The sequence below is a fragment of the Dryobates pubescens genome, chromosome 2 (genome assembly GCF_014839835.1).
Source record: "Dryobates pubescens isolate bDryPub1 chromosome 2, bDryPub1.pri, whole genome shotgun sequence".
NCBI lineage: Eukaryota > Metazoa > Chordata > Aves > Piciformes > Picidae > Dryobates > Dryobates pubescens.
In genome coordinates, this window is record NC_071613.1 from 38,430,494 (window position 1) to 38,455,034 (window position 24,541).

Here is a 24,541-nt window from a genome sequence, read left to right on the forward strand (position 1 = left end):
CTTTTGCTTATGCCCAGGGGTCAAGGCACCTCTATTGACAATGCAGGCAGAGGAGGTAGTTGCTAAGATGACACAGCCGAGACACTGATGGCATCCAGGAGAGGAGAGGGCAAAGCGCAGGCCAGAGGGTGCTCGCAGGTGTGGCTTGGAGGTAGCTTGGAGCTGCAGGGTCCAGATGTGTCAGGATCTGTTCTACCATTACAGGCAGTAGGCTATAATGGAGCCAGGAGAAAAGCTGGCAGCAGGCCCCCTGGCTGGAGTCAAGCCACGAAACAGTCCCATCCTCTAACACTAGCACCAGGGGACCTCTCATGTAAGATCCCCAGAGCCACCACCCAGAGTGATGTTCTTGTACCAGGCTTTGCTAGAGTTGCCCCAGAGCATGACCTGGCCCGTTCCACATACTCTCCCTCACTGCAGTGCCCAGTCCTTGACAGCAGCAGTGCCCAGCCTTATGTGTGGCTGGCGCGGGCCTGGCGGTGGGTTTGCAGGCAGGCCGTGGAGCAGAAGGAGAAGTCAAGGTAATGGAAGGGGACCCGGCCCAGCAGGGACTCGCCACAATGCCAGCAGCGACTGCAAGAAAAAGCAGAGAAGGCCCTGAGCAAAGGGGCATTTGCAAGAGGGTTAGAGAAAGACAGGATTCACGAGGTTGGGACACAAGACACCAGGAGCATGAGGAAGCTGAAGCTCCTCTGGTCCTTGATGCCGGATATGCTCAGCCAGCAGCTTGGCCAGGACTTGCTCTCTGCAGGGGATACTGCATGGAAGTGTGGTGTGAGGCAGGCTGAAGATGGGGCAATTTGACCCCATACAAGGCCCTGCCCCTGACCAAATCAGCACTGGGAAGGCTGGCTGCCCCCAAACCTGTGGGGTGACATAGGGAAAAGGGACATAGGATGTGCAGTCAGGGATAGGAGCAGGTAGGGGGCCGACTTGCTGTGGAACTGGCTGCCGCTAGACCAAGTTATCCTTTGTAGAGTATTTCAGGGTGACAGGGCAAGAAAGCTTTCACACGGGCACCAATGGGAATTGACAGGAATAGCTTTAGACTGGAAATGAGAAATGGAACAAGAAGGGCAGGGAACAACTGCGCTGGGACAGTTTGTGGAGCCGTGCTGCTGTTACCTGATGTTGGCATGAGGTGTGCTGGTGTCCTGCAGCTGTGCAGCCAGCCTGCGCTCGGCGGCCAGGGCTCTCTGGAGAACACAAGAGACAGCTCAGCCCCAGCAGCCCCTGGGAGCTGCTGTGCCCACAGCAGCACTGCCCTAGCTGGGCTGTATCCTCTTCCCCATGCATAGCCTCACCTTCTCCCTATCAGACAGGGCTGCAAACCACTGCTTCTCTTTCTGCTCCTGCTCCAAACGCTGCTGCTCCTCCTGCTTCGCCTGCTCCCGCTGCTTCCGCTGGGCTTTCTGCGCCCGCTTCTTGTCCAGCTTCTTGGCCTCCATCTCCTGCGTCAGGGGCCCTGGCACCTGGGGGCAGTCAGCATCTCGCGCTGAGCGAGGGCCGAGGGCACAACTGGGCGAGAGGTGCTTTGCTGTGGGGCCCCTCAGCCCCCAGAAGGCAGCAGCAGATGGCAGCCACCCACCTTGGCACGGTTGTAGTCGTACTTGTCTGGATGGTCCACCATGAACTTGCGGAAGGCATTGCGGGTCACTTTGTCAGCAGAGACACAGTAGGGGGTCCTGTCCTGCCTGTCTCTGTGAGACAAGGAAGGCCAGCTAACCCCGACATCTTACTGCCTATGCCCACTGGGCTGAGTCCAGGGTCTTTCGAGGGATGCCTGATGGGTACTGCAGGCCAGGGGATCACAGCCATGGAGGGAAAAGTTGCTTATCCCTACAATGGAATTCCCCAAATCCTCCCTTTCTTGAGTCTCAAATGTCCTGCAAAGGGTGGTCTCATCCCCACCCTCTGAACTGCCTACCAATAAACCTAGGAGCACTGTGAGGCATTGCCTCTGCCAGACCAGGCAAGCAGAGAATGGCGATTCAGCTCTTAGCCCTCCCCTAACAAGTCCAGACATCTTGCTTTGGAGAGACTAACCCAAGCTGTCCCAGGACAAAGCTTGCACCGTCTCCTGTGGTGAAGAGTAAGAGTAATTGACCAGTGAAATAGGCTGCCCAGGGAGGTGGTGGAGTCACCATCCCTGGAAGTGTTCAAGAAAAGATTGGATGTGGCACTTGGAGCCATGGTTTAGCTGTCAGGAGGTGTTAGCTATTAGGTAATAGATTGGACTTGATCTCTCAGGTCTTTTCCAACCTGGCTGATTCTGTGATTCTGTGAGTTGCTGGACTCCTACAGCAGAAGCTCAACTAGCGAGTGCCCTGTGGCCATACCTGAGAGCAGGGTCTGCACCTGCCTTCAGCAGCAGGCACACAGCATTGGCCTTCCCTGCCCGTGCTGCCACATGAAGCAGGGTGTAGCCCCCCTCATCCATGGGCTGGTTGAGCAGGGAGCGTGCTGTATCCAGGGGCTGGGTGCCTTCCCTGTCCTCGCTGTCCACCAGTAGACCTTCACTCTCCGGCACACCCAGGAGGTGTGACAATGTCCCCACATCCCCTGTTTTGCAGGCAGTGAAGAGGGCATTGCAGAGCTGGGTCTGAGGGTCTCCTGTTAGGGAAGAACAGGGAGAGGAGTCTGACAGCTCCCTGAGCAGAGCAGTGCTCTGGTCTGAGAGGTGTGCTGGGGTAACACAGCCCACTCTCCCCCAACACAGAAGTAAGGGAAAGTAACACAAACCCCCAGACTCTGGGTCGAGATAGCGAGCTTTACTGAGAATGAGTTAACACAATGCACAAGTACCTTGGCCTGTTTGCAGAAAAGTGCAGCAAAATGCAGAAGCAGCAGCAGAAGCCAGCAACTATCCCCCTCAACCCCTGACCTGCAGCCAGCCCAGCCAGAAAGACCAGCACCCCAAACTTGGAAACCGAAAGCAGCAACCAGGGAGCTTCTCATGGTATAATCTGAACGTCAAGCCCAGTAATACTTGGCTGCAGCTAGCACTTTAATTTTGAAGCTAGCATGACAGCAGTATGGTATCAAGTATCAGCAGCAGATTCAACTCAACCCATGACACTAGGAGAAACATACAGCCCAGTTAAAGCACTGTCCTGCTAACTGGATTTGGGCACTGCAGGATCTCCAGCACCTTCAGAGTCTATGACAACATGCCATGGCACTGCTGGGCACTCCCACCAGCAGACAAGCCCTCTCCTGACATGAAGCCTACTCCAATTTCCCTGCTCCAACACACCTGCCTCAGCCTAGTGCTACCTGCTCTGACCACACCTCACTCAAAGGCTACAGCCATCCTGCACCAAACTGCTCTGGATACCTGCATGTCAATATGCTCTTTACCCTGCTGTGAAGCCACCAGCAAATGGAGCAGGCAACCACACCACCTAGCTCCTGACATCACTTACCTTCATTGCCCCAGGGAAGAGGCTGAGTCCCAGCTTCCCCCTGCAGCTCTATCACCTGCTCTGGGCCAGGCTGCCCATGCAACTGCATCTCTTCAGCACAGGGTCCTGCACAGGGAGCACATGATGAGGAAGAGGGGCAGGGCCAGCTGGCACCCCAGCCACCATGGCAGGATCCTTCCCCAGTGCCTTCCTACATTGTTCCTGGTCAGTTCTTCCCCCTCACCTTTTTCTACTTTCTTGTTCCTCTTCCTCCTTTTGCAGTTTCGCTTAGGCACCACTTTGAACTCCTGAAGGTGTAAGGTCCCCAGTGTCACTTCCACAGTCTCCAGTTTCTCTTCAGGGCTTTCCTCCTCTTCTTGCTCCTCCTCTGGGGCTGAGGCAGGTGGTAAGACAGGGGCTGAGGCCCCACACAGCATGGGTCACTAAGGGCTCTCAGCCAAGCACACCCTGCCTTTCTGCACAGCACAAGGCTGTGTGCTGCAGATCCCCACTGTGCTGCCAGGCCCTGTCACAGGGCTGCACATCTGGTCCTGTGCTATTACCCCAGACATCCCTGCTTGTTCTGTGGCTCAAGCTCACCACTTTTGTCCTTCTGCACAGGATCCATTTGCACTTTCTGCTGCCTTTTCTGCCAGCTCTTCCGGGGGGACCCTGTGATGTCTTCCACGGGCGTGTCCTTCCCTGGGCAGCAAGGGTGCTCCTGTCACTCCTTAGTGACAGGGAGCACCCCATGTCTCTAGGAGATGAGGGTTGGAGAGCTGGCACCTCAGCTCCATAAAGCAGTGTCCCCTAAGACACACAGGATTAGGTCACTGCACCTGGGCTGGGCTGACTCACCATACACCTGCAGGCTGGCCAGCAGGGTATGGACTCGCAGCACTTCGCGCAGGGTGGCCCTGCGGGTGCTGAGGGGGATGTGGCAGACACGAGGGTCACTTTGGGTGAGGGGTGGGTTCCTGCCACCAAAGAGCAGCACACGGTTGTGACGAGGAGCCCGCAGGAAGATGCGCTGAGCTTCCTTCAGGTGCTGGGCCCAGGCTGCCAGCAGGTCCTGAATATCCTGGGGAGTAAGATGAAGTACCATGGGGACCTGAGCACACCGAGTGGGCACACAGGTCAGTAGCAGGGACAAGCCCAGGACAGCGCAGACTCAGTTGGGTTTTGACCCTCTTCCGGAGTTCACACCCCACCCTCCAGCAGCAGCATGTTACCACCCCATGGAGGCAGCCAGGAAAAGATCTCCCTGCCAAAACCCCAGTGCTGTGGTCCAGCCCCACCTTGAGAAGAGCAGCCTCATTGTAACGCCGCAGGGAGGCTCCAGCCGACCTGGGTGCTGACCCTGGGGTCTGAGCATCCCGCAGGCCCTGTGCTGTGCCCTGCCGGGCTCGCACTGTGTACCGGTGAAAGGTCTTGTGCTCCTGCATCTCAGGGCTGTGGAGAGAAGCAGGCATGAGTATCAGGACTCCATGAATGGAGAGGAGATGAGTTGATGTTACTGGGGCCCCAGAGAGCTTGTGGCTTGCCCCTAGGGCCCTAGAGATTAACAGCTTGGGCTTGCAGCATGGCTGGGCTTAACCAACTCAAGCAAACATTAGGAACTGTGGGTGCCCAGGGTGTGGTAAGCATTGGGATGGAGGAGTAGGGAGGGGATGACCATCCAATGACTAGCCCCACTTACTTATCCTTGCTTGGCTCTGCTCCTCTGTACTCACCCTCGGAAGACAGCTCCTGCAAAGTGCCCGCCGCCCATCATCAACACAACCCAGCACGTGCTTGTATTGAAGCTCTGCAACGACTTCATCAGCTCTGCTGGCTCCTCACTGACACCCTGAGACACAGAGACCCCTGCTAGCACCCACAGGATTACCTTGTTATGTCTGCTGTCCTGTGGGACAAGACTAGCCCCTCTTGCTGGCACCAGAAGCAGGTTTCTGGGAGCACCCCAGACAAAAAACACCCCAAACAAACAGGCCACAAGCAAGAACCAAGGCTTGGGCCAGGCACCAGAGACCAATGCTTCCATCATGGGATGGGAGGGACCAGCCGGCAGATGTCAACACCCCAGTGCCACCTGTCTTTTCCAAGGTCCTTCCCCCAACAAGCTGGGCTGTGACTTGCCTCCTTGGTGCCCACCACACAGCGGTAGGCAGAGATGAGCTGGCCCTTTGCATTGCGGAGCAGCACCTTGTGGGACCTGGGGACTGAGAGACGCTTGGGGCTGAAGCTGGCAGAGGGCAGGGACTCTGACTCACTGCCTGTGTCAGAGCTCTCCAAATCTGACCCTGAGATGCTGGAAACATCACCTGCACAAGAAAGAAAACAGAGCAAGGCAAAGGTTAACCAACAGCTTCCTCAAAACTACACAGGTGGCTCCAGCAGCCAGCACATAATCCTAGAAACATCCTGTCTCATACTCTACATATCACAAGGGGACTGGGGCTGGGGAGAGAGGCATTTGAACCTCTTGTTTCCCAGATATGCACAGGTATGGCTTAGGTAGAACACATCCTTCTACCCAGGAGTCAGCAGGGCTCACAAGCAGTGCCGGATCCCCAGAGACCCCCCAGGGGCAGAATAAAGGGTCTCTAAGGTGGCAGGGGTTGCCAGAGGGCTCATCCCTGGACAAAACAGCCCCAGCAAGACTGCTGACAGCTTCTGGGCTCTGCTGAGGGCACCCTTGTTCCTCACCTGTGCGGGTCTTCTCCTCAAATACTTCTACTGGCAGTGTCTGGCGTCCCAGGAGTCGCTGCTTCAGGTTGAAGCGGTGCCAGTCAAGATGGTAGTGTTCAGTCTGTGGAGGAAGGAGGTATGAGCTGGCAGGGTCTTGGTGGCCCATGGAAGCTCCCATCTCTAAAGGCCCTCAGGTGACAGACCCCCAGGCCTAAACTGATGCTGGGACCCTGCAGTGATCCTGAGTGGATGACTATAGTACATTAAATAGTTAGCCACCTAACAGTGAACCTGAACAGGCACAGGCCTGTGCCACGCATATCATTTACCTCCACTAAATGAGATTTTAAGCACTAATATGCTGGGTCTGAGTGCCAGGTCCCAACAGGACACAGGAAGCAGCCAGCCTTGGGCTGTAATGTGTTGGGGCTAAGCCTCTGCAGCAGGACCCCGCCATGCCAGCCCCACTCCCCACTCCCTTCTCACGCTCACCACTTGGCCCTGCTCACCTGCTCCTCCCGGCTGCCAAACACCTGCCTGCAGGTCAAGCAGCACATCCGCTCTGGCACCTCGGGTACCCTGTAGACCTTCTCTTCCCTGCTGGTGGCTAGGAATTTGTCTGGAAGAAGGAAGGGCTGTGTACAGATGTCTCCCCAGAAAACAATGCAAGGAACAAGACCTCGTGGATCCCTTCTCAGCTACCCAATGAGCCCTTACGTCTGTTGAAGAGTTTCGGTGTCCTTGGGGTAACACCAAGAAAGCCCATTTACCCACTTACCAGGCAGTGAAGGCCAAGCTCCAGGACTGCCACTTGAATTGTGCTGGGGACAGAGCTCCCTCATGGCTTGGAGCTGCTGGACATGAGCTACCACCCCACTGGCCCCCTGAAGCCCCACGCACCGTGGTTCACTGGTGCAGGTTCGGTGGCGTCCGCAGCAACTCCAGTGACCAGGGTTAGCCCGCGCAGGAGGAGAGGGTCTTGAGCAGCATCGAAAACGGACATGATCTCTGGGGTCGGCATCGCTCTTGCTCCCAACAGCGAGGACGACGTCTCAGGGACGGGCTCGGCCCTGGGAACCACACGTGGGTTATCGGAGGACCTCCTTCCCGAGGTGTGCGCCCCATGGGCCCACCCCTCTCCCTCTGCCCGAGCCTTCCCTGCGGCCGCTGCCCCCGGGATCCCCCCAACGCCGTTATTCCCCTGCGGAAGCGATCCCTCCCGCCCAGGGTCCTCCCCGCGACCCCACGGTCCCGAAGCTGTTACTCCAAAGATTCCGCCCGCAACGGGGACACGCGCCGCGTCACTCACACGCCGGCTCTGCCGCTCGGTCCCGGAAGCACACCTCAGCTGCCTACGTCACATCCTGTTTGGTTACAGGCTGCCGTTAGGCTCAGCCCAGCCTCCCGCCCTCTCGTCTTCCCATTGGCTATTCCTCGTCCTGCCCCGCAACTCCTATTGGGCAACGAGGCCGCCAGTCGCGAGGTGGGCGGAGCTGGGGGCCGAGCGGGCCGGGCCGGGCCGAGGCCAGGCCGGGCCGGGGCCGGGGCCGTGGCCGGTGGCGGCGGCGGCGCGCGGCCCCGCCATGGCCCACTTCGAGACGCAGTACCAGCGCCTGGAGAGCTCCTCTACCGAGTCACCTCCCGGTGGCGGCGACCTGCTTGTCCACGTCCCCGAGGGCGCCAAGTGTGAGCGGCGGCACCGGCATCGGGGAGATGGGGCCTGGTCTGAGCCTGAGGGGAGCGGGGTGGGGAAGCGTATGGCGGCGGAGGCCCTGGGGATCGGGGGAGCATCCAGGGAGCGAGGGGAGCCGCTGATGGAGGCTGTGGGGCCTCAATGAGCTCGGGACGGGGAAGAGGTGGGTTTGTCTCCCACAGGCAGGAAGGTTTGGTGTATTGGACAACCTCTCACCCTACACTTCTTCCTTCAGCTCCATGGCATCACATTGAGAACCTGGACCTCTTCTTCTCTCGCATATCCTTTGTCAGGCGGTTCAGGCAGGATCCACCCCACTGCCTTCTGGGCTCTCGGTGCTAGTGGAAACACAGAGCTGTCCCGGAGGATACCATATGGCTGCAGAGGGGCTGGGAGATGGCAGAACTCAGATCCCTGACACCCCATCCATGTAGGGTGCTGTCACCCAACACTGAAGGGTCAGGCAGGTTCTTTTAGGGATCCTTAGCAGAGCAGTGACGATACTAAGCTGTAGTGACAATATAAGTTTTACTTTCTTAACTTGGTTTTATTATGAGCATTCAGAATCAGAGTAGCACAGAATTTCTGAAAGCAGAATCAGCGTAGTACAATTTTATAAGTAGCCTAGTACAGAATTTTATACCACTTACGGTGATTTTGTATAGCTTATGGTTTCTAATCACTGGGACTCTCTGCAGAGAGGTTGTGTTTGTTGTATAACAATCATAATCTAGACTCAGAAGTCATAAAAAGGAATAGAAGTCACTCAGTCCTCGGAGGAATCAGATGGCAGTGGAGGCTACCCTGAAGATGCTGAGGGGTCCTAGGACTTGCTGTCCAACAGCAGTTCCAGTCCAAGTTCCCACTTGGGGCTTTAGGCTCCTTGATCTTGTGAACAGTGCTCTATGTCCTTTTACATTTCCATGTACTCTGCTGGGGTTGTCACTGCCATCAGGTTGTCCAAGTGCCTTGGTTGCTCAAGGCTGGTAAGGAGGGGATCAGTCAGCCTGTTGCCCAGCAATCTTGAGGCAGGCAGGGAGAAAAGAAATATATTTGGTTGGTTTACTTGGTTTACAAGATTTTCAGAGCCTGATAGTGAGGGTAAGGGAACTAACAGATGACCTGTTTGGTTACAGAGAATGGCTGCTTGCTTTATAAACTGGTGTTAGCTAACTACATTATCAGAGTCAGGAGCAGGGGTACTGGTCACAGGTGCTGCAGTTTTGCTGTCCTCTTATGCCAGCTATGTTTTACCTGGACAGAGCATGTTTTCCTGTAGTGGAAAACTAACTTGCTGATGAATAGGTGTGGGAAGGGGTTTCCCTTGATGGAGGATGGAGACTTGGCTGGGAAGCTGTTGATGTCAGTGACATGGACATGCCTCTCCATCCTTCATCAGAGAAAAGGAGTCTCCAAACTGTTCTCCTTGACTGTAGCTTTCACGTTTATAACCTGCATCAGAAAAATGGCTTCACCTGCATGCTCATTGGAGAGATCTTTGAGCTCATGTAAGTGCAGGTTTCCCTTCTGTTGTGGCTCTGGTAGCTGCTGAGGAACAGCCACAGGGATCTACCAAGCTCCTGTAGCTGAGTGGGTGGGAATTGTCTTCTCATCCCTTTGGTAGGGTTTTCTATGCCCCAAACTTGCATTCTGGTTCAAGAAGCTGGTGCTCATGAACTTTCCTGCTGCCATGGCTGTGGGAATGCATCTCTGTGACATGTGACCCTTTGCTGCTTCACGTTTTGGGGGGCAGAAGGGCGATTCTTTCATGCCTGATGCCTTTTTTCACAGGCAGTTCATCTTCGTGGTGGCGTTCACCACCTTTCTTATCAGCTGTGTTGATTATGACATCCTCTTTGCCAACAAAGCAGTAAATCATAGCCAGCATCCCAGTGAGCCCATTAAGGTGACTCTGCCAGATGCCTTCTTGCCTCCAAATGTCTGCAGCGCAAGGTAGGGGCATTATAGACACAGCTGTTGCTCTCTCAGGTACTCGAGCTGCCTGCCTGGCCCTGTCTCTTACTGCCTGTCTCTTCTTGGTTGCAGAATCCAGGCAAACAGCTTCCTCATCTGCATCCTGGTGGTAGCTGGGGTTTTTTGGATCCACCGACTTGTCAAATTTATCTACAACATTTGCTGCTACTGGGAGATTCACTCTTTCTACATCAATGCCCTCAAAATCCCTATGGTAAGTAGCTGGGCCAAGGGCTGCCTGCAGGGACACAAGAGTCATTGCCAGCTGGTGAGAATTATCTCACCTTCAGTCCTCTCTGAATCTAGCTTCTCCAGGATATCTGTAAGGAGCACTCTTCCCTCTGCTCCGTAAGAATACATCTCCTTTCAGCCTTTTCTCCATCAGCTGATTTACTCAGTGTTAACTCCTCTCTGCCCAGCCTGCCTCTCTGCCTGCTGGCACACAGCTCTGCCATTTGCCACCCAAAATGTTTATCCTTTGGTGATGGCCTTTTCTGTGGTGCCTTTCAACAGAGAGTGCACAGGCAAGGATATTCTTGTACCTGCCTAGGTTGTGGACAATGTCATCTTCCTTGTTTACTTGAGGGGGGGGAAACTGAGACATGGAGGTAGGGTTGTAGGCTTGCACATAGACCCTTATCACGGAGTCCTTACTCTGATGGACGACATCAGGTGTGTGTGTATGCCTAGAGGGAAGACTGTCTTGAGGAAGGTGGGGTGAGCCAAGAGGCTTGGTTTGTCCCCAGCTTTTCCACAGGCTCCCTCTGGGATGTTGCTTTGCTATCTCCCTTCTGACTCCACTTGGCAGCTGTGGGAGGACCCTTGGGAGCCTGGAGCTGTGTTCATGGTTCCAAGGCAACTGGTGTGTGAGTGGCTGGGAAAGAGTCATCTGCACTAATCTAGGGGTAAAGGGCGCTGGGGCAAGGTACGGAGTTTGCTTGCTGCGGGAGTGCAGGAGGTGTCTTGCATGTGCCTCATCGGCACCCTGAGGCCTACACCGGGACCTGCTGTTTAAGTGGGCTCAGCCCAGCCTCTCCTTCGACACATCCTGCCCCTAACCTTGCTTCTTGCTCCCTTCCAGTCCACCCTGCCGTACTACACCTGGCAGGAGGTGCAGGCCCGCATCGTGCAGATCCAGAAGGAGCACCAGATCTGCATCCACAAGAAGGAGCTGACAGAGCTTGACATCTACCACCGCATTCTGCGCTTCAAGAACTACATGGTGGCCATGGTGAACAAGTCACTGCTGCCTATCCGCTTCCGCCTGCCCCTGCTGGGAGACACTGTCTTCTACACACGTGGGCTCAAGTATAACTTTGAGCTTATCTTCTTCTGGGGGCCTGGCTCCCTCTTTGAAAACGAATGGAGCCTGAAGACTGAGTACAAACGGGCTGGGAACCGCCTGGAGCTGGCCGAGAAGCTCAGCACTCGCATCCTCTGGATTGGCATTGCTAACTTCCTCCTCTGCCCCCTCATCCTCATCTGGCAGATCCTCTATGCCTTCTTCAGCTACACAGAGATCCTGAAGCGAGAGCCGGGCAGCCTGGGTGCCCGCTGCTGGTCTCTCTACGGACGCTGTTACCTCCGTCACTTCAACGAGCTGGACCACGAACTGCACTCACGCCTCAGCAAGGGGTACAAGCCAGCTTCCAAGTACATGAACTGCTTTATCTCCCCACTCCTCACCATTGTGGCCAAGAATGTGGCCTTCTTTGCTGGCTCCATCCTGGCTGTGCTCATCGCTCTCACCATCTATGATGAGGATGTGCTGGCTGTCGAGCACGTCCTGACCACAGTCACCCTGCTTGGGGTGGGCATCACTGTGTGCAGGTGAGGTGGGTCTCTGCTGCTCCTGTGCTGCCAGCGCTGTGGGCAGCTGTGGGCCTGACAATCATCCATGCAAACCTGCTCTTTGGTTGCAAGTGGACGTGAATCTGCTTGAGTGAAAGGCACAGCTGGGAGAGTCAGGAGCAGAAGCAGGTAGTGGTGATCCTAGGTGCAGTGATTATATATGAGGGCTGGGCAGGCAGGAAGGGTTGGCTGGGGAGTGAAAGCTACATGTGGAGCTATGAACTGGGTCAGTCACCCTGGCCTCTCAGGATGAGATCTCCCAGGAACTGAGTTGTGATGCTGTGATGTTTACTTGTCATGTCCTACAGGTCTTTCATCCCTGACCAGCACCTGGTGTTTTGCCCAGAGCAGCTGCTGCGAGTCATCCTAGCACATATCCACTACATGCCTGACCACTGGCAGGGCAATGCCCACCGCTATGAGACCAGGGACGAGTTTGCCCAGCTCTTCCAGTACAAAGCGGTGAGCTTGGCTAGCATAGGGCTGGAATGGGGATTTGCCCCCATCCCTGCAGGAGGGAGAAGCTGCTGGAGAGCCAAGCAGCTCCTGGGCTGGCAGAAGAACAAAGCAACTTTCTCAGAGACACCCTGCCCCAGAAGATGGAGGGCAGGAGATGGCCTGGCTTTGGGATTGTGAGGTTTTTTGACATCCTCAAGCTTGTGCTGAGCCCATCATCTCTGTGCTTAGGTCTTCATCCTCGAGGAGCTGTTGAGTCCTATCATTACCCCCCTGATCCTCATTGTCTTCCTGCGGCCCAAGTCCCTGGACATCGTTGACTTCTTCCGCAACTTCACGGTGGAGGTGGTGGGCGTGGGCGACACCTGCTCCTTTGCCCAGATGGATGTGCGCCAGCATGGCCACCCAGCGGTAGGTCCCATGGGTGGTGGGAAAGCAGCCTGGGCTCCTCACTGTCTTGTTTGCTCTTTTAGACCCTTAAAAGGCTGTAACTCATTACTCCTGGCAGCCCACAGGCCAGCCCAGCCACCTGCCTCTCTGCTTGGTGTCTGAGGCTGCCAGCACAGGTCACCAGCCCCCAGGGGGCTCTGGTGGCTTGGCCGTGATAATCAGCCTGGTATTTTGTGAACCAGGCTTTGGCTTTTCTTTATGTGGTGTCATTGCTTGTCTTTGCAACCAAGAGTCCTGTGCCCTCAGGAGAGAGGAACTGGAGATATTGGGGCATTTAGGTGTGAGAACTGGTGTGGCACCTCTATGTGTGGAGCCATGGCCTAGCTTATGCTGGGTGTTGTGTGCTTTGCCCAGCCTGATCGCAGGATTATCAGGAGGCCTAGTCAGGGTATAAAGCAGATCCTGTCCCTCATTACCTGTCTGTGCTCCACAGTGGATGTCAGCCGGAAAGACAGAGGCCTCCATTTACCAGCAGGCTGAAGACGGCAAGACAGAGCTGTCCCTCATGCACTTTGCCATCACCAACCCCAAGTGGCAGCCACCCCGCGAGAGCACGGCCTTCATTGGCTACCTGAAGGAGCGGGTGCACCGCGACAGCAGCATCGCCCTGGCTCAGCAGGCTGTGCTTCCCGAGAACGCCCTCTTCAGCTCCATCCAGTCCCTGCAGTCGGAGTCCGAGGTGCCCAGGCTTGGGGGATGCTCATGGGGTGCTTTCTGGGAGCTGGCAAACTGATGATCAGGCCCTCTGTGCAATTTTGCTCTTGCCTGGGCCGTATCTGGGGATGCAAATATGATTGATCAGCACTAGCTGGACTGTTGCTGGGTTTCTAGGTAAGGCAGTGGGCTGTGCTGAGGCCCTGTCAGGTGGGAGTGGGGCTGAGAGAGCTGGATTGCCTCAGTTCTATGTCACTGGCTGGGATCAGCCCTCCAAGTCTGCACAGAAGACTGATTCTCTCCATTTTAACTCTGCAGCCTCACAGCCTAATTGCCAATGTGATAGTGGGCTCCTCAGCGCTGGGCTTCCATATGGGCCGGGATGGACAGGCGTCCCGACATCTCTCTGAAGTGGCCTCGGCCCTGCGTTCCTTCTCCCCACTTCAGTCTGCCCAGCAGCCTCCCAGTGGCTTCCAGACGTCAGGGAGGGATGGAGAGGGAGCCCAGCCTCGGGGTGCCAGTGCCATGACAGCCTCTGGGTAAGCTGCAAGCTGGAAAGGGGTGTCCAAACACCTCACAGATCCCTTAAACCTTTGTCCAGTTGCCATCATGTTGTCCTAGGTGCACACTGGCATTTATTTCTTAGCCTGGGAGAGCAAGGGATACATTAACAAGGAGAGTTAGGTCCAGGTGCTTAGTTTGGCCCCAAAGGACAATGCCTGGGGTTCTGGTGTTCTCCTGTAGGTCCTGCTGTGGTGAGAAACCCCTGGTAGGGAAGAGGCGGTGCCAAAGCAGGACTGGTTGCCTTGTACATCTGGGGAGATGCTACAGGGAGCCTGTTTCTACCCAGGCCTGGAGTGGATCTCTGTAGGCCTGACATTAGGGTGGAGAAGGGCTGGGCAGTGTGGGGGTGGCTGGGCAGCAAACATCACTTGTGTGTCCTATGGCAGTGCTGATGCGAGGACTGTGAGCTCGGGGAGCAGCGCCTGGGAGGGTCAGCTGCAGAGCATGATCCTGTCGGAGTACGCCTCCACTGAGATGAGTCTCCATGCACTCTACATGCATGAGGTGAGCAGCCTGGAGCTGGGCCAGCCAGAGGGACACGGGGCCAGGGCAGGCAGAAGCCTTGTCTGGAGTGACTGTGATACCAGTGTGAGCGAGCGCCGAGACCAGTGTGTGTACAGTGCTGCAGAGCAGTCGTGTTTGGGTGCCTGTGCTCTCCCACAGTTGATTCACTCATGTTTTGGCTGCAGTTGCACAAGCAGCATGCCCAGCTGGAGCCTGAGCGGCACACCTGGCACCGGCGAGAGAGCGACGAGAGCGGGGAGAGCACCCATGAGGAGCTGGATGCCCAGCGGGGTGCCTCCATCCCCATCCCTCGCTCTGCTAGCTACCCCTTCTCCTCGCCACGGCAGCCTGCTGAGGAGACAGCCACCCTGCAGACTGGCTTCCAGAGGCGATATGGAGGCATCACAGGTAGGGGAGCCGTGGCAGAGGTCTGAACTCCAGGTCAAAGCCCTGGATCCAATGCCCTGTATAGATTGGCATGAGTAACCTGTCTTCCCGTGTCCATCCCCCTGGGTAGCTGATCTTCCTCCTTGCCTCTCCTGCAGACCCGGGCACAGTACACAGAGCCCCATCACACTTTTCCCGCCTCCCACTGGGTGGCTGGGCTGAGGATGGGCAGTCGGCAAGACACCCAGAGCCCGTGCCAGAGGAGAGCTCAGAGGATGAGCTTCCACCACAGGTCCACAAGGTAGGAGTGAAAGCTGTGGTGGAGAGGGTAAATGTGTATTTAGGATGGTCCCAATGGGTGCCAACATGTGCTCTCTGTCTTGCAGGTATAGCCTTGTAGACTGGGGATCTCATGGGGGTTGCAGACTGGGAGCCACCTGGGCAGCAGGATGTGGCATCAGCCTGATTCTTCTCCAGTCCTAAGTGGACAGGATAGTCCCAGGCTCCACTTTATTGCCATCGGTTGCCGAAGAGACAAAACTGCCAGGCTGGTGGCTTTGCGGTGGCACCTTCTGTCCAGCTGTGTGTCAAGTCAATGCCACTCTGACTCTTGTGGGGTGAATGCGTGTGTGAGTACATACATGTGTCTGTGTTCACATCTGTGTCGTCCGTGTTGGAGGATCTTTGCAGAGCCTGCAAAAGCTGATGTGACCAGGGCTGGTAGTGGGGAGCCGTGGACAGGCTTGGAGGTGGCGGCAGCAGCTGTTGTTCGAAGGGATGTGAGATGGCACCAGCTCCAGATGTCTGCCCAGAGCTGGGACCTGCCTCCAAACTGAAAGCAGGACCTGTTGAGGGAGGTCTAGCTCAGCCTGTAGCATCACACCTGCCCTGCCCGCAGCCCTGAGGAGGTGCCCAGGACCATGTTTGCCCTCCTGGAGAGGACCAGTGTGCCCTTCAGCCCAGAGCAGGACAGCAGTGGGGCAGTCACTTGCCCCTCTGCCCAGGCCCAACAGAAGGATGGGCCCCTGGCTGCAGCTGGTGTGGATAGGGGTGGGATGTAGAGCCTGGTGGGAAGAGCTCTGGCTGGGATCTGGAGGTGCTGCTGCTCTTCCTCAATTCTGATGACAGCTGGGCCCATCCCCTACACACATATGAGGGAGGGTTAGTGGGCTGAAATTCCTGGGTCCCTGATGTCCTTCCCAGCTGGCAGCTTTTGTGCTGTACCTCTGGGCTAGGGCAGTATCCTCCCTGCTGGTGGGATATGGGCTGTGAGCAAGTCCTCCTGCAGTGCCAAAGAGACTCAGCACAGGGCAGTCTGCCAGGAGTGCTTGCAGCCCCTTTGGAGCCCAGCCTGAAGCTCTCATGTTCTCTGTGTCAGTTCCCTTCCCACTGGCATGTTAGAGGCTTTTTCCCATGCCCAGGCCCGTTGGGTCTGTCCCGATGCAGCCGTTTCTGTGGTATCAGGCCTCTCCTTGTCCCCAGGCAAAGGCTTTGGTGTGTCTCGCGTCTCACCCAGGGACTCCCAGCTCCTCCTTCCCTACTGAAACTTGCTTGCAACATTGCTTTGGCTGCTCTGGAAACCTTGTGCTAAGCAGCTGGCTTGGGCCAATCAGGGCAAGAAGAGCCACCCTGAACCCCAAAGGGAGAGGCAAGCCCCAGTCCAGGTATAGTTACTGGTGTGGGGGAATCAGGATCGCAGCTGTGTGGTGTAGCCTCAGACATGACCTTCCCACCATTGTTCTGGTTCCCCTTTCTTCCAGTGGCAGCTTTTGAGGATCTGCACCCCAGAAAACTCCTTCCAGGCTTTGCTTTCTACTCTCCCTGTTGCCTTTGGCAGGGGCTGCTCACTTTTGCCATGCCCGTTGTGAGCACTGCAGGTCTCCATTGCTGTCCCTGCAGCCCAAGGCTCTCTTCCTCTGCCAGGGTTTTTGTCCTCTTCACTTCGGGCCTGGGCTGAGTGCTGCAAAGCCACCTGCTCCCAGGGGGACAGGAACCCCAGCTGAAACCAGAACACCAGGGCATGAGCAGACCTGGGGTGCTCGGGTAGGGGCAGGATCTATGAGTATGATGGACTCCAGTCTGTGATAGGGAGGGATGGACCAGAGCTGCAGCTGCTCTGGAGTCTGAGAGAGACCAAGTGGAACATGCTAAAGCAGAGCTCAGCTCCTTGCTACTGCAGCCAGCACTGAGTCAGGCACGGAGTCGGTGGATCTGGGTACTGTTGGGGTTCTCACATAGAGGAAAGGCTGCAACAGCCTTGCTCCAGCTCTGGCCTTGGGCCTGCATGGCAGGGTGAAAAAAAACCTGAAAGCAAACCTCCTGGGATGGGAGCTCAGGTTTTCCAGTGGCTTCCCTGGTCGCCCTGGCTGCTGCTCTGGGTGGAAGTGAACCACCCGGGGCTGCAGAACACTGCAGCTGGGCTTCCCAGCCGAGTTCCTGCTGGTATCTAAGCTGAGCGCTGGCAGGAGGGAGAGGCTTGGCAGGAGCAGGCCAGAGTCCTCGCTGCATGTTGTGCTTGTGTTGTTGGTGTCCCATGTGCATGGCGAGCCACTGCTCTGCATCTCCTCCTGGGCGTGTGGGTGCAGGAGTCCCTGGGGAGTGCGGTATCGCCCCCACCGTGCCCCCGCTGTACAGCTGTCAAATAAAGATGGGCCGTGTCATCCCTGCCGCCTCCGAGTCTCCCTTCGCCGTGCAGCAAGCCTGACCCGGCGTAGGGGCCCGAGAAGCTGGCCCGGGCGGTACCGGATAGCAGCAGGAGGCTGCGAGGTGCCTGCTGGGTGACAGTCAACCGGAGCGGATCCGGGCCGGGAGCCGCGGGATAGGGAGGGGCGGGGGGCAGCTATATTTATCCCCGGGAGAGCAGCGCCCGTCCTGCCTGACCTCTGCGCCGGGCGGGGCGGTGGCAGGGGCTATCGCGGCACCGCAGAGCTGGGCTGGCGGCCGCGATAAGCGAATTGCCTTGCCGGGGCTTTAGGGACCCCTGTCTTGGCCCGCACTACGGACACCGAGCCGAGCCTGCCTCTGCAAGGGGGCAGTTGTGGGGCAGGGTGCACGGGGCTGACAGGTCCGTGCAGCCCGGGGTCGGGCACCAAGGCCGGCACACACAACCGGGGAGCAGAGCAATCGCGGCGCCGGGGCAGGCGCGTAGCAGCCTGGCGGGGGCGGGGAGCGGGGCGGAGCGGAGCGGAGTGGCGCCGGGAGCCGGCTTGCGGCGGCCGCAGGATAGGGGCCTGGAGAGGGCCGGGGGCCCGCGGCAGGTGAGCAGGCGCGGGGCTCCGCGGGGCGGCGCGGCGGGGTCGGCATGGCGGCTGCGCGGGTAGCAGGGCCAGGGCCGAGCGGCGCCCGCACCGCCTGGACACTGCTCCGGCACGGCTCCTGCCCCGCAGCCCTGGGGTCCCTCACCCGGCACGTGTGTGTCCCCTCTCTGTCCCATGCCTTTGTTCCTGCATTTCTGCAGCCTCGCGTTAACCCTGGCCCGACCATGGCTCCGGTGCCCCGCGTTGCTTGCCCCCGGTCCCAGCATTCCACTGCCTTCCTGTCCGTTCGTTCTCTGCCCGCCGGGTACGATCGCATTCCCAAGGGCCCAGGTGGCTCTAGGGACCCAGTGTTGTGCCCAGGGCATCGGCAGGACCCACAAGTGGATCCTGGTGTAGCGTCCACATCCATTCCCATGCAGAGCTTGCCCTAGCTGCATGCATGGCTGCCTGAGAGTGGCATGCAGCATGTCCCTTCTGTTTGTGTCCAGTGGTGCATGTCCTCGTTCCTATGAGTGCCTCCTATGCCATCCCACCATGAGTCTCTACTTGCAGCTGTGCTTGACAGCCCACCTTACTCCAGCTCCTCTTCTCTCTGCAGCCGGGCAACCTGCCAGGATGGTCGTGCTGAGGAGCTACTGTGAGGGCAACAGCTCCATTGCCCATGCCTGGGTCCAGCAGGGCTTCCAGCCCTGCTTCTTCTTCACCCTGGTGCCAGCCGTGCTGTTGAGTGTCTGCCTGCTGCTGGGTGCCCTGCAGTACGCCTGCTATGTCCGTTTTGGCCGCGCCATGGAGCCCAAGTATATCCCCCGCTCCCGCCTCTATCATGTCCAGGTCATACTATCCCTGCTCCTGGCCCTGCAGCCCTTTGGTGGGCTGCTATGGCAAGCAGTGGGGCTAGGACAGCTCTATGGATACATGTTGCTGCATGCCTGCCTCTGGGCCCTCAGCTGGGGCTGTGCTGTTGGCCTCCTGCAGCTGGAACGTACGCAGGTGCTGGCACAGGACCAGACGCGAGGCCACGGCACTGTCCTTCTGCTCTTCTGGGCACTGGCCTTTGCCGCTGAGAACCTGACCCTGGTGTCCTGGAGGAGCCCATTGTGGTGGTGGGCACTGGAGGACACCAACCAGAAGGTGGGCTGGGGGGCTGTGGTCAGGGATAGGGCTGGTTGCGAGGTGGGGCATGCCATGCTCAGGGTGTGCACACTCCCGGGTTGCACCCACGCACCTTGCCACAAGTCTCAGCCCTGAGCCCAGCTATCGCACATCTCTCCATGCCCCCACCTGACTTAACTCCTACTCCTGCCTGGACCAGGCCCAGAGTCTACCTGTTCTCTCAGCCTTTACTTCCCTGCTGCTCCCAGGGTAGGAACACCCCAAGCTGGAGGGTACAGAGCCAGATGTATCAGGAGAGGAAGGAAGGGAAAGGGTCTGGGTGCTCCCTGAAGGTCCCACTGAGTTGCATGGGGTGTCCCCTCTCCTCTGGGTTTGCAGTATCCCACCCCTGTGTCCCATTCCTTGCATCTCTGTCATACCCATCCTTTGCCTGGCCAGGCTGTGACAAGGACTGGCCGCAGTGTTGAGCCCTGCTCTCCATTCAGGTGCAGTTTGGTTTCTGGCTGCTGCGTTACATTTGCACGTTCATGCTCTTCATTCTGGGCATGAAGGCTCCAGGGCTGCCCCACAGGCCCTACATGCTGCTGGTCAATGAGGAGGAGCGGGATGTGGAGAACACCCAGGTGAGTCCTGGGGCTGGAGCAGTTTGAGAACATGGTCAGAGAGATGGGGACAAAATGGAAATACAGCTGCCCTGCAATCAGTGTCTTAAGAAACCAGGGAGGAGTGAGGTCTAGGGCTGCCCAAACTCCCTGCCCACTATCAGGAGGATACAGCCCTACTGGGAGGATGGAGTGGGGACCCTGGGAGAAAGGGGCTTGTTTTATAGGTGGGATGATCTCTGGGGCCATTACTAGCTGGGTTGGGGTGCCAGGCCAGTGACCCCTCACTCTGTTCTCCCCCAGCCACTCCTGCCTGACTCCAGCAGGACCAGCTCCACCTGGAAGGATTTCAAGAGGAAGTTGCGGCTGCTGGTGCCATACATGTGGCCAAAGGGCAACCACCGGCTGCAAGGGCTGGTGCTGTTCTGTATGACTCTCATGGGGCTGGAGCGAGCCATCAACGTCTTTGTCCCTGTCTGGTACAAGAATATTGGTGAGGAGCCTAGAGTTCAGCATGTGAGGTTGCCTCACTAAATGCTTCTTGCCCCTCTGTCCTGACTCTTGCCACCCTCCCTCCAGTGAACCAGCTGACAGAGGGCGCTCCCTGGCACACCCTGGCTTGGACTGTCTGCATCTACGTGGGGCTGAAATTCCTGCAGGGTGGAGGTGCTGGTAAGGACTGCCAGGAAGGATGGGATGCTGGGGAGAGACAACGTGGGGCACATCATACTGGGGATGGGGTGGCCAAGGATGCCATTATGCTCCCTGTTGCACTTTCATGGGAGCAGTCCACGAGGTCTGGTCCCAGGCTGGGGGCAGCAGAGGAACCCATACCAAATCCCTCCTTTTGAGCTGAGCTTTGCGAGTTAGCTGCATGCCCCAGCGGCATTAGTCCCCACTGACTGTCCCACGGTGCCCCACAGGCTCCACCGGCTTCGTGAGCAACCTGCGCACCTTCCTGTGGGTGTGGGTGCAGCAGTTCACCAACAGGCAAGTGCAGGTGCAGCTCTTTGCCCACCTGCATGGGCTGTCCCTGCGCTGGCACCTGGGGCGTCGCACGGGGGAGGTGCTGCGCAGCGTGGACCGGGGCACCAGCAGCATCAACAGCCTGCTCAGGTGAGAGCGTGCCCGTGGCGGGTGCAGGGAGGCTGGGCAGCTGCACCAGAACGAGCTGATGTGCCAATCCCCTTCCTGCCCCCCCAGTTACATCATCTTCAGCATCATCCCCACCATTGCAGACATTGTCATTGGCATCGTTTACTTCACCTCGGTCTTCAGCGCTTGGTTTGGCCTTATCATCTTCGTATGTATGAGTCTTTACCTGAGTAAGTGAGGGTCAGGGTGCAGGGATGCCATGCTGGGCTGTGGAGCAGTGGGCACCTGCCAACACAGCCCCCTCCTGCCCACAGCTCTGACCATCTTCATTACTGAGTGGAGGACTAAATATCGCCGGGACATGAATACGCGGGACAATGAGGCCAAGTCCCGGGCTGTGGACTCACTCCTCAATTTTGAGACGGTACCATAGGTGGTGGTGGGGTCACTGAGTGGGGGCACTGGTGGGGGCTGATCTGTTCACTGATGCTGGCTCTGTGTCCTATAGGTGAAGTATTACAATGCAGAGAGCTACGAGGTGAACCGCTTTAATGATGCCATCATCAAGTACCAGGTACAGGGAGCTCAGCACTAGTGGGAGATTTAGGGGGGAAGGAGTTGAGCCTCACAGGTACCTGTGTGGAAGCTGGAGTTCACCGTGGTCTGGTTTTGAGGTGGCAGTATCCCGGAGGACCTTGTCTCTTCCAGGTTTCAGAGTGGAAAGTTAGTGCCTCATTGGGCCTCCTCAACCAGACCCAGAACCTGGTTATTGGCCTGGGGCTGCTGGCAGGGTCCTTACTCTGTGCCTACTTTGTCACTGAAAATAAGCTGCAGGTAAGGCTGGTGACAGCCTGGGCAGCTCCCTGCCCAAGGTGGGGACCTGGTACTGTTGGTGGTGGGTACTTCTACCCTGTTCTTTCCAGGTGGGGGACTTTGTCCTCTTTGGCACCTACATCATCCAGCTCTACACACCTCTCAACTGGTTTGGGACTTACTACAGGTAATGTTGGGAGCTGCAGGGATGTCTGGGGTCTGTTTCTCCACCATGGACACCTGGGGTGAGATGTGCTACACCAAACCATTCTTCCTGGTCTTTGCCCCATTCCAGGATGATCCAGAACTCATTTGTGGACATGGAGAACATGTTTGAACTCTTCCATGAGGAGCAGGAGGTAAGTGCCACCTTCCCGGACCCCTTTTCCTGACACAGCCCCATGCTTCTGCCCTTGGGACAGGCTGGCTCTGAGGCCACGCCTGTCCCTCTGGCAGGTGAAGGATGTGGTGAATGCCAGCGACCTGCGCTTGGAGGCGGGGCGGATCGAGTTTGAGAATGTGCACTTCAGCTACATGGATGGGTATGGGGTGCTGGGCATGGGGTGGGACAGGTCAAGCTCTGCGGCCTGGCACAAGACTGTGGGGCAACGGAGGTGGCCCTGAGCCCCTCTCCCTCTCCCTCTCCCAGGAAGGAAATCCTGCAGGATGTCTCCTTTTCTGTGATGCCTGGGCAGACTCTGGCCTTGGTGAGAATGGAACCTTGGGTGTGGGTTTACTGTCAGAGGGGAGTGGGAAGCATGAGGGTGGGAAGGACAGACTCATGCAGGGGCAGCCCTTCCTTGCCCAGCCCCTGTCCTGCAGCACTTGGGAGTCTCTGGTGTCTCCAGGTCCCTGTACTTTTGCATGCAGGTGGGACCTTCAGGGTCTGGGAAGAGCACTGTCATCCGCCTGCTGTTCCGCTTCTATGATGTGCGGGGTGGCTGCATCCGCATCGATGGGCAGGACATCTCTCAGGTGAGGGTGCGAGGCCTCTGGGGACTGGGATGGATGACACCAGCTTCTCTGGGCCTCACAGTGCTGCTCAGTGCAGACCCTGGCATCTCCCCAGGGTAGGAGTGAGCACACAGCCCCTATAGCCCCTTTGAAGGCTGATGTCTGTCAGGAGTGGGAATGAAAGGGGACCACTGGGCTGAAATGCTGGTGACTGGGCAGGGCTCCCCACAAAGGGCCAGGGCACTGGCAGGGTCCCCCAGCCACAGGCTGGAGATGCAGCTGAGCCTGTGGTCCAAAGGGGACCCTGAAGCACAGACCCTGCAAGGAGAACATGTGACTCATGGCTATGAGGGGTAGGTTTGGGTGTTGGTGGGGAGTCTTTGTGAGAGATACATGTCTGGCTGAGCCCTCCCCTCCCCAGGTGAAGCAGGCGTCACTGCGTGCTCACATCGGAGTGGTGCCCCAGGACACAGTGCTCTTCAACGACACCATTGCCAACAACATCCGTTATGGACGGATCCTGGCCAGTGATGAAGAGGTGCAGGAGGCAGCCCGGGCTGCTGACATCCACGACCGCATCCTTTCTTTCCCTGATGGTGAGACCTCCTGCTCTGTGGTCCACTCCCTTTCTGTCCAAGGGTCCTCCATGTCCTTGTAGCTGTTCTCACAATGGACCTGTGGGTGATGTCTCCTACAGGGACACCTATGCCAGCCTGTGCCTTGTTTTGCCTCTCCCTGCTCTCTGAGGCTAAAATCAGCCCCCAGGCAGGGATGAGCTGAGGCTGTGCCAGGCAGCTGCATGGTTTCAGCAGGACCTCCCCATGTAGTGGAGCCCTGGTCTCCATCCCCATCTTGGAGGACACCAGTGCAGCGTGTTCCTGCCCTTCTGCCTGCAGGGTACAACACCCAGGTGGGAGAGCGGGGTCTGAAGCTGAGCGGTGGGGAGAAGCAGCGCGTTGCCATTGCACGCACCATCCTGAAGGGTCCTCGCATCATCTTGCTGGATGAGGTAATGGCAGTGCCCCCCAGCCCAGCCTTGCTCCACCGCCCCAGGGGGTGCCTGTGCTGCCTGCATGCTTTCCTGACATCCTGCCTCGCCCACAGGCCACGTCCGCACTTGACACAGAGACTGAGAGGAACATCCAGGCTTCCCTGGCTAAGGTCTGCGCCCACCGCACCACCATCGTTGTTGCACACAGGTAGGGGCGAGGGGAAAGGCTGACCTGGGAGGCGCTGAGCTCTCGGGGCTGGCCAGCCCTCCCCAGAGGTTCACACAAACCCATCCTCCTGCTCAGGAGATGGTCCCTGCAATTGTAACTCCTTGCCTGGTGCAATGCCTCCCCACAGACCCTCTGCCCCTGGGCCAGACTGACCCTGACTTTTTCTGCAGGCTCTCCACTGTTGTGGGTGCAGACCAGATCCTGGTGCTCAAGGATGGGCGCATTGCAGAGCGAGGCAGGTGAGCATATTTGGAGGGCTTGGTGCTGTCTGCACCAATGGGCACCTCCTCCCTGACCAGCTCAGGACCCTGAACCCCTCTGCTCTCCTTGCAGGCACGAGGAGCTGCTGCAGAAGGGTGGTGTGTATGCTGGCATGTGGCTGCAGCAACAGGCTGGGGATGAGAGCGAGAGCAAGGAGCACCGTACCGAGAAGCCCCTGAGCAGCAAGAAAGGGCCATGATCGTGGCCAGGGGACTCTGTTGTGACACTGACTGGGGCCCAGGCCCCCACATTGCCAGGGAACTCTTTGCCAGCTACGGGCTGGGGCCCAAGCCCCAGAGCTGCAGGGGCAGGGTTGGACACTCCTCTCTTTGTACCTCTTTGTTTTGCTGTTGTGCAGTTTCTTAAACCAGGTCCTTCCCAGCTCTGCTCATGTGTCCTCTGGGCAGGGTATGCACCTCCAGGGCCCACCCTGGGGGCAGTGCTCTAGGCAAGGTTACTGCCCCTGCCCTTGTGTTAACTAGCAGCTCTGCTCCACAGCTGATCTCCTGAGGTGAGAGAGGGGCAGAGCAGGCTGTGAGCATCTGCCCCATTCCTCCAGAAAGGGCTAAGCGTGGCAGGGGTGTAGTGCAGTTGCAAA

General features: G+C 57.7%; 3 protein-coding genes across 3 annotated transcripts; 2 read left to right on the forward strand and 1 right to left on the reverse strand.

Annotated features, from left to right (window-relative positions):
* Positions 1-30: 30 nt before the first annotated feature.
* ANKZF1 (ankyrin repeat and zinc finger peptidyl tRNA hydrolase 1) lies at positions 31-7,368 on the reverse strand. The gene is made up of 15 exons (XM_009911090.2): positions 6,996-7,368; positions 6,605-6,714; positions 6,114-6,216; positions 5,544-5,728; positions 5,138-5,253; positions 4,703-4,856; positions 4,263-4,485; positions 4,005-4,106; positions 3,649-3,822; positions 3,426-3,530; positions 2,340-2,613; positions 1,589-1,700; positions 1,305-1,472; positions 1,126-1,196; positions 31-573 (listed from the first exon to the last, which is right to left on the reverse strand). Exons 1-15 carry the CDS (start codon positions 7,114-7,116, stop codon positions 453-455), a joined length of 2,139 nt encoding a protein of 712 aa, XP_009909392.2. The 5' UTR covers positions 7,117-7,368; the 3' UTR covers positions 31-452.
* Positions 7,369-7,645: 277 nt separating this feature from the next.
* On the forward strand, positions 7,646-17,288 carry ATG9A (autophagy related 9A). The gene is made up of 14 exons (XM_054175449.1): positions 7,646-7,781; positions 8,024-8,066; positions 9,231-9,296; positions 9,580-9,741; positions 9,835-9,976; positions 10,844-11,592; positions 11,922-12,075; positions 12,301-12,480; positions 12,953-13,198; positions 13,492-13,712; positions 14,124-14,241; positions 14,427-14,649; positions 14,787-14,929; positions 15,015-17,288. The coding sequence occupies exons 1-14, from the start codon at positions 7,679-7,681 to the stop codon at positions 15,018-15,020; spliced, it is 2,556 nt and encodes an 851-aa protein (XP_054031424.1). The 5' UTR covers positions 7,646-7,678; the 3' UTR covers positions 15,021-17,288.
* A 1,102-nt stretch (positions 17,289-18,390) lies between these two features.
* Positions 18,391-24,505, forward strand: ABCB6 (ATP binding cassette subfamily B member 6 (Langereis blood group)). The gene is made up of 19 exons (XM_009911091.2): positions 18,391-19,016; positions 19,484-19,621; positions 19,904-20,093; positions 20,180-20,272; positions 20,524-20,716; positions 20,804-20,925; positions 21,010-21,119; positions 21,204-21,269; positions 21,404-21,529; positions 21,619-21,695; positions 21,804-21,867; positions 21,965-22,050; positions 22,158-22,215; positions 22,379-22,483; positions 22,884-23,058; positions 23,359-23,471; positions 23,567-23,661; positions 23,853-23,921; positions 24,016-24,505. Exons 1-19 carry the CDS (start codon positions 18,420-18,422, stop codon positions 24,140-24,142), a joined length of 2,604 nt encoding a protein of 867 aa, XP_009909393.2. The 5' UTR covers positions 18,391-18,419; the 3' UTR covers positions 24,143-24,505.
* The last annotated feature ends 36 nt before the right edge of the window (positions 24,506-24,541 follow it).